Below are 17,273 nucleotides of genomic sequence, written 5' to 3'. Positions count from 1 at the left end.
TCTCCTCTGACAATCCCAAATCCTCGCCGGCCCGCGCTCTCTCCCTTCCAGGAGCGTCCTTGCAGTCCCCCTTCTGGCCCCCCTTTTTCTCCATCTCTATGAGCCGCATCGGAGCATCGTTTCACACAGAAAATTCCAGCAAAGTGAGCGGACGCTATCGGCTCTACGGGACACTCAAATTGCTGTCATCCTTTCGAAACGGTGACGAAATTCTTCTTAGAAAGTAATAAAATAAACCTCTCAGCAGGTCAAGTAGAAAATCTTCGCAAAAATTTTAATTTAAAACTTCGCAATTTTTAGAGATCCTCGGATTTCAGAAAATATTTAAATTATCAACTTTATTTAGAAAATATTTAGTAATGGGTAGATCATCGAATACGACCTTACCACCGGAAGCCGAGATTGAAATTTACCAAGTGCCATTGACGCTAGCCGTGTTTTTGTCCTTTTGCTACGGCGTGGTGTCCTTGGTAGCTATCGCGGGCAACGTTCTGGTTTTGTGGATAATCGGAACTAGTCGTCGTATGCAGACGGTGACCAATTTCTTCATCGCCAATTTAGCAGTGGCCGACGTCATCATCGGAATTTTCTCGATTCCGTTTCAGTTCCAAGCGGCTTTGTTGCAGTACTGGGGCTTACCCCACTTTATGTGCCCCTTATGCCCCTTCGTTCAAGTAAGTAATACTTCAAAGTTTAATTTGGCATAATTTTAAACCGTTTTCTATTTACTTACGGGGGTCTGAGCAATTTGAAACATTTAATTTTGGAGTTACTTTGAGGCCGTTCACAAATTACGTAACGCAAATAAACGACCTATAACAAAAAGTAACAATACCCGCCGAAGGTCGATTCTATGCTTCGGCACACTAGGCGCGCGCCTGGGGCCCCCAAATTTTAGGCTTTCACATTTTTCGCACCCGTAAACGGGCTAAAAATTGTGACATTACAATATTGAGAAATAGATCCACTGAATGTTAATTATTTTACTCGTTTTGTGTATAATCAGAATATGTGTATACCTGTAGCTCAATTTACAATTTTGCGTCGGAGTTTTATTTATCTTGGACCTAAATGGTTTAATACATTGCCGTTAGAATTAAAATCTGAAAAATGTATACAGTCATTTAAAAACCAATTGAAATTATTTCTAAAATCTAACATGGGGGTTATTTAGTGTGCTGCCGAAATTTCTTAATCTATAAGTTTATTACCTCCCCCTAAATACAAGCTCTGCTTAGGTAGAGTGTTGTGCTCGGTTTATATTTTGTATAATTTTGTAAACGATTTTCTTATTTTGCACAATAAACAATATTAATAATAATAATAATTTAGTGTTTGACCTCTGTCTCCATCATTTGTAATAGCATCATTAACCTTTATTTTGATTAAAAATTCTGACCATGGCCAGAATGTTTTTATTTATTTATACTTATGGACAATGACTATGTTGAAACGTTCGGTGGGCATCATGGCCGAATTATCATCTAATCAGCTAAGAAACCACGCAAGTCAGCTAGTGACTTGTGAAGACAATTGCCGGGTTACAATGCATAGGAGGGGGGGGGGGGGGAGGATAAATGGTTCAATCACGTTGGTGGACGTCACTATTAAGCCAGGTTCACACTTACCCCTGAAATCGCGTCGTTTTAGATAACTAGTTTTCGAAACCAGCGTGAGAAATCGCTTCGTATGAGTTCGGGAAGCAACTCGTCCAAGTCGGTTCGAGTCGCTTTCACAACGGTCGACAAGGCGGGCAAGTAAAATTGCTAGTATTTTCAAAAATAATGTCAAATAATATTACTGTATGTATAGTAAACATGATTAATAATTTTTTCATCGGGTAGTCGAGTCGGGTAATATTTTGATCGAGTATTTGATTATTTTCAAATTTTCCTTGTTCGAGTAGTCAAGTAGTCAGAAAAACCCGTTCGGGTACTCGAGTACTCGAGTAGTACTTATATACGAATCTAGGCAGCCAATCACTCAAGGTCATTGAAAGGGATGTTGGTTTTTCTACCCGGGCGACTGGGTATGACAAAGAGATTATTGTCGATTACCCGACGAGTGATCGATTACCCGAATAATTTCGACGGAAAAAAACAATTCGGCGAGTTTTACAGGTGGCTTATTCGAGTACCCGATTAAGGCAAGTTTCTGATACTCGATAATCGACGAGTATTTAAAATTTTATTATTCGAGTTCGAGTTCGAGTATCTGGCACAGCCTTATTAACTAATTGATTTGGGATACATTTTAGTATTTTGAAAATTCTGGTCATAATTTGAAACGACGTTAAGCCTAGGCTATGATCGATTTCGACGTGTGAACCCACAACTATCGTTGGCGGTCAAAACTGGCATTCAAACAGTCCTAAACTGGGTTTTATGCTCTAGTGATGTGACCGTGGCTTTAGAGATACCTGTCCGATTTAATTTTTTTAGGGCGAAGTAGGTTACTCTTTGAGCATGAGGGGATTGGGAGCCAAGCAAAAATTGGTCTCAACAAATTCATTCTCCCTAAGTAGAAATAAATGCACTCTTAACCATGATTAAAAATACAGAAAATATTAAGATAAAAATGAAAACTAATTATAGTATAAGTGCAAAACTCTAAACAGTTTGCTAATTAATAATAAAAATATAAAGGCTTTCACTTCTTTTATCTTAGACATTTATTTATTCTGGTTTTGGAATTTTTTATTTGCTAAATTCCTTTTACTAATTTTCTAAATTATATTAAAACGTAAAGGTTTCAGTAAATGTTTTACCTGGAAGTAATTTTTATGTATATCATCATTAACACTTAATACGATTAAATTACGTTTAATATTGTTGATCTTTGAAAGTATATTAACCTCTTTCTTAAGTGCGAAGCTTTAGCTTATGAAATTTTTGTTGAAAACCGCGTTAAGTGTTTCTTTATAATTCATCTTGAAACATTTTCTTTATAATTGTGGTCAGTAAATAAAATGGTACAATGGTTAAAATATTTTAAATGCGCTCCCTTCCGAGACTTTGGCGAACATTAGCTATAGCGTTCTCCGGGTCCGGTAACCATGTTGACTCGGCACTCGCACAAAGAAGATTGAGCCAGCAGCGCATTCGCAAGTATTATCCTAGATGTACATAAGTTAGTTTTTACGTCGTCCACCGAGTGGCTCTGCGGGTAAGGTGCTTATAGGGTGTTCTTATTCAAATCAAATAATGACGTATAGGTTGAACTTGTAGGAGTGTGTACTGAACAGAATAAAGCTAAATCTACAAGTTCTTCCGTTCATGCTTTCGAGGGAACTAAATATTTGGCAGTTTGAAGGGATAGCCTACATCACGTTACCGAAGACCCCATCAATTGTAGGGATTACTTCGGCAAGAAACCATTACGAAGCGCCGAATATGTCAAAAGCTATTCGCAACCAAAATTTTCGACAGGTGGCGCGACCATTACGGCAAAAACAGTGAAAAAATAGGGGAAACGACACGCGTTAAATTTTAATACAGAAAAAGATGCTCTAGACATGATCCCGTAAATATGTACTACTAAATCTATTAATTTATTAGTTTTTAATGCTTAAAGTTGTTTTTTTCTTCCCAAACTGTGGTTAAATTCTGTTCGGTTACACCAAGAATTTATCTATTTATATATAATCCATTCTGCGTTATGAAATTACAGTTATTTATCTATATTCTGCAAAATTTTGCTATTTGTTAAGTAATAATAAATTAAAGAGCGTGTCAATTATCCTCCTCTAGGCCGAAGTTATACTTGTAAGTTACTTTTTTCAGCACAAAATTTAAAGGCTTGACAAGCCTATTGATTTTCCTACACCTGGTCATCTTCATTTAAACGTCCATTTGTTAATATCGTTATCTCAACACTCGTATAACTCTAATCAGGGTTGACTGTTAAGCCACACTGGTTTAAATCGTTGTTTTTTTTTGATAATTTCGTTTTTTTAATTAACTAAAAATTATTCCAAAATGTTTGTACCTTTTCTTACCGAAATGATTACATTTCTAAAACATTTGCGAAGTGACCACATTTCCTATATTTTCAATACCTTCCTATAAATACCTTAGGTTTTCTCATGTAGTATATAACCCGAAAGCATTCCGTCTTCGTGTACCCTTCTTCATCCTATATTGCACTTTATTTTATCTACTGTTTTTCGATAATAATCCTTATTTTTGCTTATGGTTTTTCCATATATTTTCCATTAATTCTGGGCATATGACATATAAATTTTTAGTTGATTGATAATATGTATGCACGGTTAAACAAAAGCGAAAAATAGATTAACAGTTAAGTAAAACATTGTTTAAAAAAAGCTGATTTAAACCAAAAAAACCTGGTTTAAACTAAAAAAAAACCGGTTTTTTGAGTTATTATTAAATAAACTGTGTTTATTTTCCAACCCTGACTCTAAAAAAACTAAAGAAGTAACGAAATAAGGGAATTGTTAAGCCTTTGAGATTTTTCTTTCAAGGCGCGAAAAACTTCTTCGGAAATTCAGCTGATAACCGCTTTGACTACCTGTCTTCGGTTCGTTTTCCCCCTCAAACTTAGTTCAAATAGATTCCGCTTGGTGGCGCTACCGAGACTGTTGGTTGCGAACAGGAGGAAGCGGACAATATCGGAATTTGGAACACTTGGGGAGGAAGGATGGACATAAAAATAAGAAAGGGGATACATACGTTATTTTTTATTTTAAATTTGGCCTTAAGCCCCATTTTCATGCTCGCTGGTAGCGGGTAAAAATCGACAAAATCCGCTTCCGCTACACACTTTTCACTTTCCGCGTCGATCTGTTTCAAACAGAGATTTTAGCTTTATTTTCACGCTTGCGAGTGGCGGAAGCGAATTTTGATGATTTTTATCCGCTACCAGCGAGCATGAAAATGAGCCTTAAGTCAACCTTTAAATAACGCGGAAAATCTTGCCTAAAATATTTTTGAAATATGATTTGTTACGAAAGATCTCTTCACCAAACGGGCCAAAATAATAATTATATTAATAATAATAATAATAATAATCAGCTAAGCTAATACCCAAGGCACCACCTTAGGCCCAAGTCATCTAGCGACTTTTATTGCCTCTAATTCAGGTGGCCGGGTTACGATGCGTAGGAGGGTGGTGGTAAAAGCCCTTCATGCCACGCAAGCCAACAGCTCCCTACACTAACTATTACCGTTAACCTCTACAAGTTTTTATGGAAGGGGAAACGGAAGAACTCGGGGGAAAACGTTTTTCCTAAAATCGTCTCAATATAGCTATTATATCTAAATATAAATAAATATACTCTTGGTAATGCTCAGGGCTGGGGCTTCGGAGGTTAAAAAAAAGCAGGCCCGACCAGAGAGGGGGGAGCCGGTACAAATTATCTGGGCCCGTGCCGCCTAGGGGCCCGCGTTTGAACAAACGAGGTATACTTATCCCGGGTTTTATATCTCCAGCAGTAATGGCGCTCTTGGGGTCGGTCAACCATCTCCCTTAAATCTACTATTTTTTAATGTTTAACTTACAGCAACAGTCGCCTTAATCATTGTCACCTGCATCATGGGCCAAATAATGATCAATTTATCATTATTTGACCCATGCCTGTATTATGATAAAACCCTTCTAATTAGAGATGGCAATGAATCTCTCCGATTCTTTGAAAAAACGATTTTACTGGAGATCGTGGTGCCATCTATTAATGGAAAAAGAAGCTAAAATTCAAAATAGCGAAACAATATCATCGCCAGAGACGCATTTGCAACTTTTCGACTGATATTATTTCCAGAACGCGTATCGTATCGGTTGGGATAGCGAGTACGGTCTAGAAAATATTCCTACCCTTGCTCAAAGATATTAATTCACCAAGGTGGGGGAAGATGGCGACACAGTGCGAGTAGTTGCCTTTCGTGGGGTGAATCAAATCGGAGAGAGGGGGTTACGTAAAAGGAAAGCGAAAAAGGAGAGATTCGAATTAAGAATGGAAACCCTTTGACTATAATCAATCACAAAATCTTTATTTCACAAAAAAATATCAACACTATATACTAACAAACAAAAATGCGGGGGAAACATTATTATTATAGTCTCTTGATATCGAGGGGAACAATTCTATTCTATTCTCGTGATGGTAAGGCCATAACGACAACCATTATTTTCTTCTTAGCTCAATATTAATACACTTTTTGACCAAAATTATTGCTTACTATTTTTATGGGATCAGTCCCTGCATTCGTGAACTCGGGCATCTTGGCTCGAAATAATCGGGTGCCAAATCAAATAAACACTAACACTTATCAATAAAACACTACAATTAAACTGATGACCCTTAACACTTTTAAATAAACAAAACACTGACTCAAATGACATTGGCGAGGGTAAAAACGAATCCTAACGGTATAAATATACGAAGCGGAATGAACTCTCAGCCCAATTTACTATTTTCGGTGGTTTCGCTTTATGTGGTAGATATTTCATTTAAAATTAAGTCCGATAACGTTAAAAAATATACTATTGGATAGGTTAGGATTCAGCGGACCTACAACTTCGGTTATATCAGTAAATATTAAATTTAAGTATAGTTTTCAGGGTAATTTACTGGACCCCAATTTTCGTGGTTTTATATTTTCGTCAAAAATCTACATACAGTTCCTTAATTTAAGTTCAATTTCCATGAAAGTTATATTTTTGAATAGCTGTGGTTTACATATAACCTAGAATTGCAAATACGTTCCTTAATTTTAATTCTAAGTAAGATTTTTTGAACCCCCGCAATTTCCAACATTATAAATCCGTTTTACGGGTTTTCACGTTCCACCAAGATGTCCGACACGCAACGGGACGTCTTTGGGGGTTGCTTGTTTACGCGTTTATTCTTTTCTCTTTCTCTCTTTATTAGTCGTCTACGGTTTGACGGCCGGATTGCGGGTTTCTTACGCTCTTTTCCGCTACTTTATTCTGATTTCTTACAAGCTGATGAGGTCGTAGGTACTTCGGATTTCGGTCTGAAATGTGCAACTAGGCGAGGGAATCGGTCTTTTTCATCTGGTTTTGCTCGCGGGATTGTTAGATAATCTATGTGAATCAGGCTACATGAGGTCGGAGTCGGCATTGCTTTTCCTAGACTTATGGCTGCTTGGAGTATATGACTTTCTGGTAAAGTTAAGTTAAGTTAAGAGGGATATTCGTGCGCGACTTCATCGCACATCATTTTATAGCTCTTTCAACACGGTATCCACGCGGTATTTCTCTTGGTTCGAGAATCCACATTATCTCGCCCTCTGACTGTCTGACTCTTGGTAGTAGGTCTGAGGCTGGTGAACATGAAAATGGTTTCAGGGGATCTCTGTGAGCTGAGGGAATGTTGCTGGTTTTGTCTTTTGTCTAACTCATACCTCGTAAAGGTTTTGGGAAAAACCTGGGCTTGGGACGGGAGAGGAATGTATTGTACCACGGTTTTGCGACAGAGAGAAAAACACTTTCATTAGCGAGGGATTTAATTTTAGCCCTGCTGAAGGATTTAGTTTATAATTAATTTGAGATATTGCTTTAATTAATTAGCTGAATTTTATATTTTATAGCGGGGTTAAGTCAAATTCTATTATCTGTATAACATATTTTTAATTCGTACGTGACATTTAAAAGATATTTAAGTTTCTAGTTAAAGATAATTTTAATTTTTATTTAACAACGGGGATTATTTTTATTAAATAGATCTTTAAATGTTAAGACATTAAGCATATTGGTTTTTAGGAATGATCAAGAATACTATCAATAAATAGCTAAATAAGTATCAAAAATGGTCAAGAGTGCCGGGGGAAGTGTGATGGCAAAAGTAAATAATACATAAGTATGTGGGGGAAGATGAACCTGAGGGTTACACAATGTAGAGTATTATAATTAGACAACTTATACTCTTATTAGTGGACTTTAACCTAAGTTATATATTTAATATAAAATATTTTGTAAAAAATTATTATAATTTAAGTTATTGTCAAATTTACAAACGAGCCAATCAACGCAAGGGGTTCTTTTATGTTCCGCCTTTTTTGGTCAAAATGTAGCTTAAGTATCTTGTTTTGAGTTCGAAGCTAGTGACATCTGTTGCAAAAGAGTTAGTACACGTCTAACCGACACTCGCTTTAAGGCGCTAATTTGGAATTGTACTCTGAATGGGTTATTACTGTTTAACAATATAAAACCAACCCCATGACGCCCTTTTAATTAAAAATTATTTATTGATTAAGGCTAATTAAAACAATAACGAGAACGTTAAATAACTGCTCTGAACCATTTCTAGAAAATATATGAGTTTTATCTCAAAAAAAATTTATTATTAAATCAAACCGGTGGGAAATCTGGTTCCCAATATGACACATCAATCACCTTTTACTTATTTTTAAAAATAAATCCTAAACCTGGTTGAAAGTCAGATTTAGGATCGAAAATTGGTAAAAATGGTTTTATTTCGTTAAATAGATATTAAGCTAGGATATGTTGTGAATAAATTTTCCATTTAGACCCTTAATTATTTAGCATACATTATTTAAAATAGGGGTGATCGGTAACACTTTATCCGTCATTCTAGATACTTAAAGAGATAGTGTTAGAATGTTCTACGTATATGAAGTTTTTTCATCAATTATTTAAAAATATTGTAAAGAAAAATATAGCTATAAAACATTTGGTATAAATATAAATATTTACGATTAATTTCAAATTTTAAAATAGAAAGATAGCGTAACTTTTTTTTATCACATACTGTCTACGTCATAGATAGGTTGATGTTTATTGGTTGCTATCGGAGCGAGCTGGATTACAGGAGGAAATTTTACTCTAATCGCTTTCTTTTGATCCGAGTTTCCCGCTTTCGCACGCTTTAAGACCCTCATTCGGTGGAAAGTAATGAAAAGATAAGCCACTTTTGTTGTTATAATTACTGCAGGAAGGAACTGTACAATACACGGTCTTCGGTGCTTTCGGTGGCATATTTCCGTAGAATATAAATATTGTTATAATGACTACGTATAATAAATAATGATATAATTTATAAACCATACCTTGTTATCGATTTTTTTCTTCAATTTCTACTTTGATAATAATATTTTTACAAGTAGCCGGCTCGTGAAGTCGTGATTCGAGAATCTCGAACCGTGTGGTCCGCGAGAAGGAAGTTAAAAAACGCGCTTACAAATCCTCTACGCGATAGTAGAAAAAGACTACTGGAAATTCCCCGCCGCTCGAGCGCGCCGAAATCTACCAAAAAAATCTATCATAACGTGTAAGACAAAGAACAAAATTTTAAATTAATCTGAGTTGGCACAATCTCTTTAATAAATTATGTTTTCATACATTACAATGTTCAAAAACAGAATTTATTATTATTATTGTTGTTGTTGAAAGGTAACAACTCATATTTTTGGATCTACTTAGCGCTCGAGATATGAATTAATGAAAAGACGGTCTAATGAAGGGAGCCCAGCGAAGAAGCCAACTTCAGACCACCCCGAAAGTACCTCAAACAACCGCTAGCTGTCTCCACTTACGAGAATATGCGGCCTTCGGTTGTCCTCCGTTAAAAGTTAATTAGAAGCACCAAGTCACTTTCAAAGTCCGCTGTATAAACCTCAGTACGCCACAAGTTTTTTAGGCACGAAAAATCCGTTAAGTGGCAGTCTTTGCTATCGCTCAGAAAAGCGCTCAAAACTTTCTTTATTTAGCTGTAAAATATTTAAGCTATTTTTGCTCGCGTCTAGACAATCTCATTTACTTAATTTAAATTTGTCAACGCTATATTCAAATAGATCTAAAAATAAAACTTTCTGAACGGTCCTCTAAAATTAGTTTTGGTAGCTTCGCGTTCGTGGCTGTTCGCTAGCCTGTCTTTCGTCAAGGTTTATAAGGTAAAATTATCCTTTACTTCGTTGCGGTAAACTGCGATCAGATGCGTAAATCCATTAAGAAACAATTTGTAACTCCTGTTAAAATTTTAACGACTAAACAGTATGATTTGACACTCGCAAATCAGTTTGACAAATCGTCTGCTAAAGCCTAAACGAGGGTCTAAGCCAGTTAAGCGGCCCGCGCTTAAGGTTTAGAAATTCTGAATTCCGATTTTCAAATGCTGCGCGCAGTTTGTAATTTTTTCATACCCTTCGAGAAAACAGCAGCATCGTAACCTTGAATTTTCCATTTTTATCATTTTTATAAAAATTCTTAATTCTCATCCAGTTTGGGAAGCTTTTTTCTTGCCCTCGTCATTCATTACTGACTTTTTTCAGTGGGATTTGTAAATGTCTACACTTTTCAGAGGTCCGTCTTTATTTTATTTCATGTTAGCTGGTCTAGGAGTGTAGAATTTCTACAGGCCAAGGCTGCTCAATATTAGATAAAGTAAAGAAGGACACCCGAAGACCACAGGCAAGCAGAAACTTAAATCCACTGCGGCACTGCCACATTTTTTTCTAGAAATTACCCACGGAAATGATTGAAGCAAGGCCCTTTGATTTTTAAAGTAAAGACAAACACGCGACGAAATCCAATTAATATCAGTCGTTGAACTTTCAGAGAAGCTAATCTAGAGGCTGGCGTCCTCTATTCAACTAATTTTAAGCTGCTTTTAATATTTTTTTAAAGATTACAATAAGATTTAATCCAATACAGGTCACCAGCCTCTAGAATAGCTTCGCTGAAAGTTCCTAGACTGGAAGATTTTAATTCGTCGCGTGTTTGTCTTTACTCTAAAAGTTTGTTTTCCCAAATGTTTAAAATTGAGATATACATAGTTTGCACCGAAGGGAGGGGCCTATGGTCTCCAAGGAAACTGGGAGGGCGACCAAAAATTCAAACCATTTCGCGCGTAGCTACTAAATAGGTAGCCATTTTGTTGGTAATCTCGTCAAAGTTACAAAACGTATTAGATTTATGCTTTAAAATTTTAAATGGGCCCTAAACAAAGCCAGATAAGATTCTAAGGCCGGGTTATTTAAATAAAATATCAAATTACGACAGAAATATCTACGAAAAGAAGTTGACAAAGCTTATCAAAGTTAGGCCTTTGCGGTCATCCTTTTTACAATTACATTCGCTATCGAATAAAATAAACTATTTTCGCTCTCCCTTGGTAATTGAACTACTCGAACAATTTTTAACCAGGCAGATAACCATTTTTAACGTGAAACTAATTTTTTAATCATTTGAAAATAATTAAAATCCGCAAACAGACGATTGAAACTGTTAACCCTCCCGTTTTACTAAGAAATCTACACCGGCAAAATGGCGGCATAGAATCGTTCATTCTTGCTCAAATTAAATATTTATTCTTGGTTCTTATATCTATACTTGGAACTGCGTCATTGATGACGTAGGGATGCAAACTATGTGCGCGTGTATCAGCGTTGGGGCGTTATTTCTATGTTAAGTTTTCCTTAAATTGTTTCGTTCAATTTTGATGAATTGGATTAGTTTACTAACTGTGCTAAACAGAAACAGTGCGTTCTTAACAAGTTTATATTGCTAACGGTAAGTGCCAATTATTTTAAAAGCCGCTTGGTGCTGTCCTCTAGGTTGGGGTATAGATGGTCCATAGCCTTTTTTAGTATGGGGCCCCCAGCGCTCGAGCGAAGTGAGTGCGCGGCCGTCAGGCGCCAAAACTTAGTTTACTACATGATGTGTTATTTCCTTGGATTCCGTTATGAGTGCGGATATAAGTGCTAAGAATTTGCTTCAACCTTTTTCTTTTTTGTCATAAGTCCTACGTTATCCCAAATGTGCTCCAGTAGTTTAGCGGATACCATTAAGTAAAACCCTACCTTCACGACTACTGTATTTAAAGTAGTTCAAACGAGACTTAGTCAAGATAGCAACCTGATATTTTTTTTGATAAAGCAGCAAACACGACCAAGAAGTAGTAAGTATGGACTTCAGTCCTACGGGTTTTACCATAACTATAGTATCACCAAGAATGTATTGAAGTTACTAAGAATATTTCAGCATAGCATTCAGGGGCGTAGGAACGTTCTAGAAGTTGGAGGGGGAAAAGAGAAACGGAAAGTGGTCTGGAGAATGGTTTTGAATTTTTAATGGGGTGTAGCTTCTCCGAATGCATGTGTACTGTTTACTACTATGTAAATTGGCGGGAAAAGACTGAAATTTAAACACAGTTGAGGTTCTTTAAACTGTTTATGCTTTTAAAATGATAATTTGAGCCTTTTGAAAATTTCAACTGACCAAAATGTTGGAGGGGGCAATAACATTAGTTGCCCCTCCCAACATAATTCTAGGGAGGGGCATTGCCCCCCCTGCCCCTCCCGGTTCCTACGCCCCTGATAGCATTGACCCCTGGTACCATCCTCACAGCTTTTGTGGAGAAAGTTTGTCTGCATTTAAGGGGCATTCAAAGTCTTAAAATACGGGAATAAGTAAATTAGTCCATAATTAAAAGGTATAAAATAGCTAAACCCTAAACAAATTTGAAGATATATAAAAACTTACAAATAACTCGTACCAATAGGTCTTCGAGCAAACAAAATGACGCGAATCTCGGATCAAATGGGAAAGCAGACGAATTTAAGCTACAAAGGCTGCGAGGATGGGAATCAGAATCCTGTAGTCCAATATTCTTAATAACTTCAATACATTCTTGGTATCACCTAATCACTTTTCTTTCTTAGCGCCCGAAATTTCGAGGGGGGGGGAGGGCGTGCTCTTCAAGGTTTTCGGGGGTCGTAATTCCGCCCCTTTTGCTACCTCACTGAGAGGGTGCCAACTGTTCAATTGGCCAAGAGCACCAGAACCCCTAAATAATTTGGCTCCTAAGCCGAGAAGGTTCGCCACCCTATACGTATACAAAGTCACTCTAAAAAGTGACTTTTTATTAGAATTTTCGAAAATATTTGTTTTGTATTTACCTTATTGATATTGGTTTGAAGTAGTTGAAAAACATAATATTTTATATTATCAAGCAGTTTAACTCGTCCAACTGGATTAATGGCATTGAAGGTAGCTTGCATTTGGTATTAGCATAGCTTATTATTATTTTATTACTATTTTTAAAAGGAATGTAGCGATATATTTATTCTGCAATTTAGCTTATCGAAGCGTACCTAAAGTAAATTAAATTAAATGTTTTATTTAATATGCATACTTACAGTACAGGCATACCTACAAGGATATACACAGCAGTGGTTTAATATTTACGAATGGTTATAAAAATAAATTAGTTACTAGGCTGTAGACTCATATTCCAGTTAATTAGTTAGTTTTTCAGTTTTAAAATATCTAAATATTTTCATGAGAAAATATAAATTTTATGACTACTACATGTAATTTAGAATCGTGAAAAAGTTTATAAAATATTAATCTTTGTGAATGTAATTTTTTGAATGGTATTTAAATATGGTACATGAATTTTAAGACAATGAGTGAAATCATGCAATGAAAATGAAATGAAAAATGAAAAAGTTTGTTTATTGTGAACATCAACAGTACAAATGTACCTACAAGGGTGTACACGCAAGAGGGTGAAGAATTTCTAAAACATTAGTTATATACAAACATACAAGTCGATAGGTCGACACAATGTACTAAGTTATTGTAACCGCAGTATATCCAACCGTTTACAGTTAAAAATGTCTAATTGTTCAGTATATTGGTTGCAGGTTTGTTGCATTCTTTGCATCGGGCTTAAAATGTTTGTTAAACTAAATGTAAGAGGTTTGCGAATGTTATAGCCTGGTACATGGAAATTGATAAAAGGAGTTAATTCAGTTAGATGTGAAAGTTTTATCAACCGCCACACAAAGATAATTTCGCGTTTAATAGTGTAAAATTTTATTGTTTCCATGCCTAAGCAGCCTAGTAAGTGCATGTAGTCGTAAGGTTGTTGGGGGAGGAAAAACGTGTGCAAATATTCCACGAATTTTCTTTGCACTCCCTCAACTCTCTGAATTAGGTAATCTGAGCAGCCGCCCCATGATAAAATGTCATATGTCAGTTTGGAACGCACTAGGCTGATGTAGAGGTTTTTGAAAGATTTGACCGATTTCAGTGCCCGAGCCAAGCGAAAACCCCGAATAGAAGACGTCGAGAACGACCGATGACGTTTGACACCTGTTCTCGGAAATATAGGCCACTGTCCAACCAGATACCCAGGTCTTTAAGGCAGAATGTTCTTGGTACTTGGACAGCTTTTACTGTATAGTTGCACATATTTGTGTTGGTTTTTCGAGTGAGTGATATAACCTGGCTCTTTGAACTGTTTATAAGCAGGTTGTTGTTGGAACACCAAGTTGCCACATTGTTTAGATCTTCCTGTAGGGCCTTACAGTCGGTCTCACACGTGATGTTTTTATAGAACTGTTTTATGACGTCGGGGAGGTCGTTAGTGTATATGTTATATAACAATGGGCCCAACGAGCTCCCTTGAGGAACCCCGCAGGTGGTAGCGTAGGAGACCGTGGTAACCTGGCCGTTGACCTTCAGGATGTTGGATCGGTTGGTGAGGTAGTCCAGTAGCCATCGGGAGAAGTTACCGGTAAGACCGTAGAGGTTTAACTTGGTCATAAGAAGGGGATGGGACACCCGGTCAAACGCTTTGGATAGATCTAGATAAGACAGTAGGCATAACATCGTTGAGAAACGAGATGTGGTTTGTGTCCACTGAGCGCGCTTTCAGGAATCCGTGTTGGTGTTCAGTGAAATTGGGTTTAAACCAATTGCAGAGGACTTCGTGCATTACCGAATCGAATGTAGCCGGCGGTCAGTGGATAAAAGAGTTTTTACCTCCTTCCGCAAAGAGTCGTAGGTCACCTTGTCCACAGCTTGGCCACTGCGCTTGAATTTGCGATGGTAATAGTTTTTTCGTTTCAGAGCTAGGATTAGTGCACCAGAGTACCAAGGGGGAAAGTTATTGTGACGCTTGGTCTGTGCTGTAGGTATGTTATCCTTCATCGCTCTCTGAACATTGTCTGCTAGGATAGCGACGCATTCGTTAACATCCTGTGAGCGGTAAATAGTTGCCCAGTCCATAGAGGATAGATCTTGATAGAGTTGAAGGTAATCACCCCGCTTGTAACGGAAAGTGGCTTCCGATTGGGTCGGTGAGGGACTTGCAATTTCACCATGGTAGGTGATTAGCAGCGGCGGGTGACAACTGTCTATAGGCACTAGTGGCGCCGGTGCGACCGCAGATGTAACAAGAGTGGTATTGGTTAAGATGAGGTCTAATATATGGCCGTAATAATTTCGGGTATTATTAAGTTGAGCTAGATTACAGTCCGTACACAAATCCAATACGGCTTGCGCTTTGCTACGAACGTTAGGGTTGCAGTTTATAGTAGAGTGTGTAGACCAGTGATCACCTGGAACATTAAAGTCACCCAGAAAGATTACGTCATCTTCAATGGTGGAGAGTTTTGAAGAGAGCAATGCTAGATTGCTGATAACGGTGGTCGGACTATGTTTTTGGGTGAGATAAATATTACCGATGATCAGAGAGGAAGTATTCGTTTTAACCTGTACAAAGACGCATTCGTCCAGAACCTCAAGATCAGGGCGGCGAAGCGCGGTGTATTTGTTGGCGACAGCGATTAAGACCCCACCACCGAAGGCAGTGCCATCAATAGAGAATCTGTCAGATCTCAATACATTATAGGGAAAAAGTCTATGGTGAAGGGATTTTCAGTAAGCCAGGTTTCAGTTAGGCAGATAATTGGATGGTTATTGAAAATAATATTGCTGTAGAGTTCTAAAGATTTGGTGCGGAGACCGGAGACCCTTAACGTTTTGGTAGAAAAGTTCGTAGTTATGTTTGTTTGTGCTGTTCATTATTGGGAAGAGGTGTTAGTAGTTGATCCGTAAGGGGCTCTGGAGTTGAGGAATGAGTCAAAGTCTTGACCGCTGTAGCAGTGCCATGTTGCACCATGTGGGTTTTAGGGCTAATCTCGGATTCATGACGCCGTTCGTCATAGAGGCGTCCTATAAATTCGTTAATTAAACAGTCAACCGGCCAGGTGTTGATATCTAGCCGGACCTGGTATTCCGACATCTCGGATGACACATAAAATGAAGAATAGGAAGGAAAGCGGGTTCTCAGGCGAACGCATTCCACCGTCTTGAGGTCATTTTCCTTGATTAAGCATTCCTTCAATTCCTGCGACGTGAGTGTTGGATCGAGTCTAGTAACGTACACCGCTTTGCGGCGAGCTTTTCGGGGAATCGATTTCAGCTTGGTAGAGGAATTAGAGCCCTTAAGTTTTAATTTGAACATTTCATCGGATTTTTTATGTCGAGATGGAGGGTTGCGTTGGCCATCCCCGCTTGCGGTAGATAGTGTCGCGGCCTTAGTTGTCCCGGCCTTGGTTGTTACGCCTCTTGTCGTAGGTGGTGGGTGCCTGGCGCGCTCAGTGTTACCCTTGTTAAGGTGGTTGGCTTTCTTGAGACGTGGATATCTTTGTCGCATAGGTTTGGTATTTACAAATTAGAACTTTTTTTTAAATAATAATAATAATCGTTTCCAGGTCGCATAAAGCGTGTAAGGGGAACACCTACTATGAAAATATCGATGACCTTGAACCATGTCTTCAAGGTCATCTCGAGAACCGTAAGTGTTAGAAAGTTGGTTCCAATTAGAAAAGTATTCCACGTCACGTTGTATGTCTAAATAGCTTTGACCCGATCGGATATGACCAATAGGAAGTCGAGAACATTTTTACTAAAATCACAAAGGTCGTCAAAGGGAAAATTGCAAGAACGCGCTAATAACTCGAAAACAAGTAGTGTTACATTACTGAAACTCACCATAGTGGGAGTCTTTAAAGTTTGTAAAATTGGATGACCTTGAAAACGTGGTTCAAGGTCGTTAAAAATCATCCCGCGATCCATTGGTTTTAGAAACCAGGTTTCAATTAGAAAAGTGTGTCATTATGTTTCCAATTACACAATATTATTCGCATTTCCCAATTTTATTGGCATTTACCCAAACATATTCGCATTTTCCAATTTTATACGTATTCACTTAAACTAATTCGTATACACCTAAACTTATTTGCATTTACCCAATTTTATTCGAATATCCCCAATTTTATTGGAATATACCGAAACGTTTTCGCATTTACCAATTTTATTCACATTTACCCAATTTTGTTTCCATTCACCCAAATGTAACACTTATTCTCATTTACCCAAATTTATTCGCATTTCCTAATTTTATTGGCATTTATCCAAACTTATTCGTATTTACCCAATTTTATTTCCATTTACCCAAATTTATTGCCATTTACCCA

At 37.4% G+C, this 17,273-nt stretch overlaps 1 protein-coding gene across 1 annotated transcript in view; it reads left to right on the top strand.

Annotated features, from left to right (window-relative positions):
- The first annotated feature begins 359 nt into the window (after positions 1-359).
- The window catches only part of LOC149927092 (tachykinin-like peptides receptor 99D), a 99,300-nt gene continuing 82,386 nt past the window's right edge, over positions 360-17,273 (top strand). The window contains exon 1 of the mRNA XM_090159270.1: positions 360-674. Coding sequence (XP_090015396.1) covers positions 360-674 — 315 coding nt within the window. The remainder of the gene's footprint in view (positions 675-17,273) is intronic.

Source organism: Leiobunum rupestre, chromosome 9 (assembly GCF_980474605.1).
Source record: "Leiobunum rupestre chromosome 9, qqLeiRupe1.1.hap1, whole genome shotgun sequence".
In the NCBI taxonomy this organism is placed as follows: Eukaryota; Metazoa; Arthropoda; class Arachnida; order Opiliones; family Sclerosomatidae; genus Leiobunum; species Leiobunum rupestre.
Note: the sequence above shows the minus strand (reverse complement) of the source record. Positions and strands in the feature narration are given on the sequence as shown.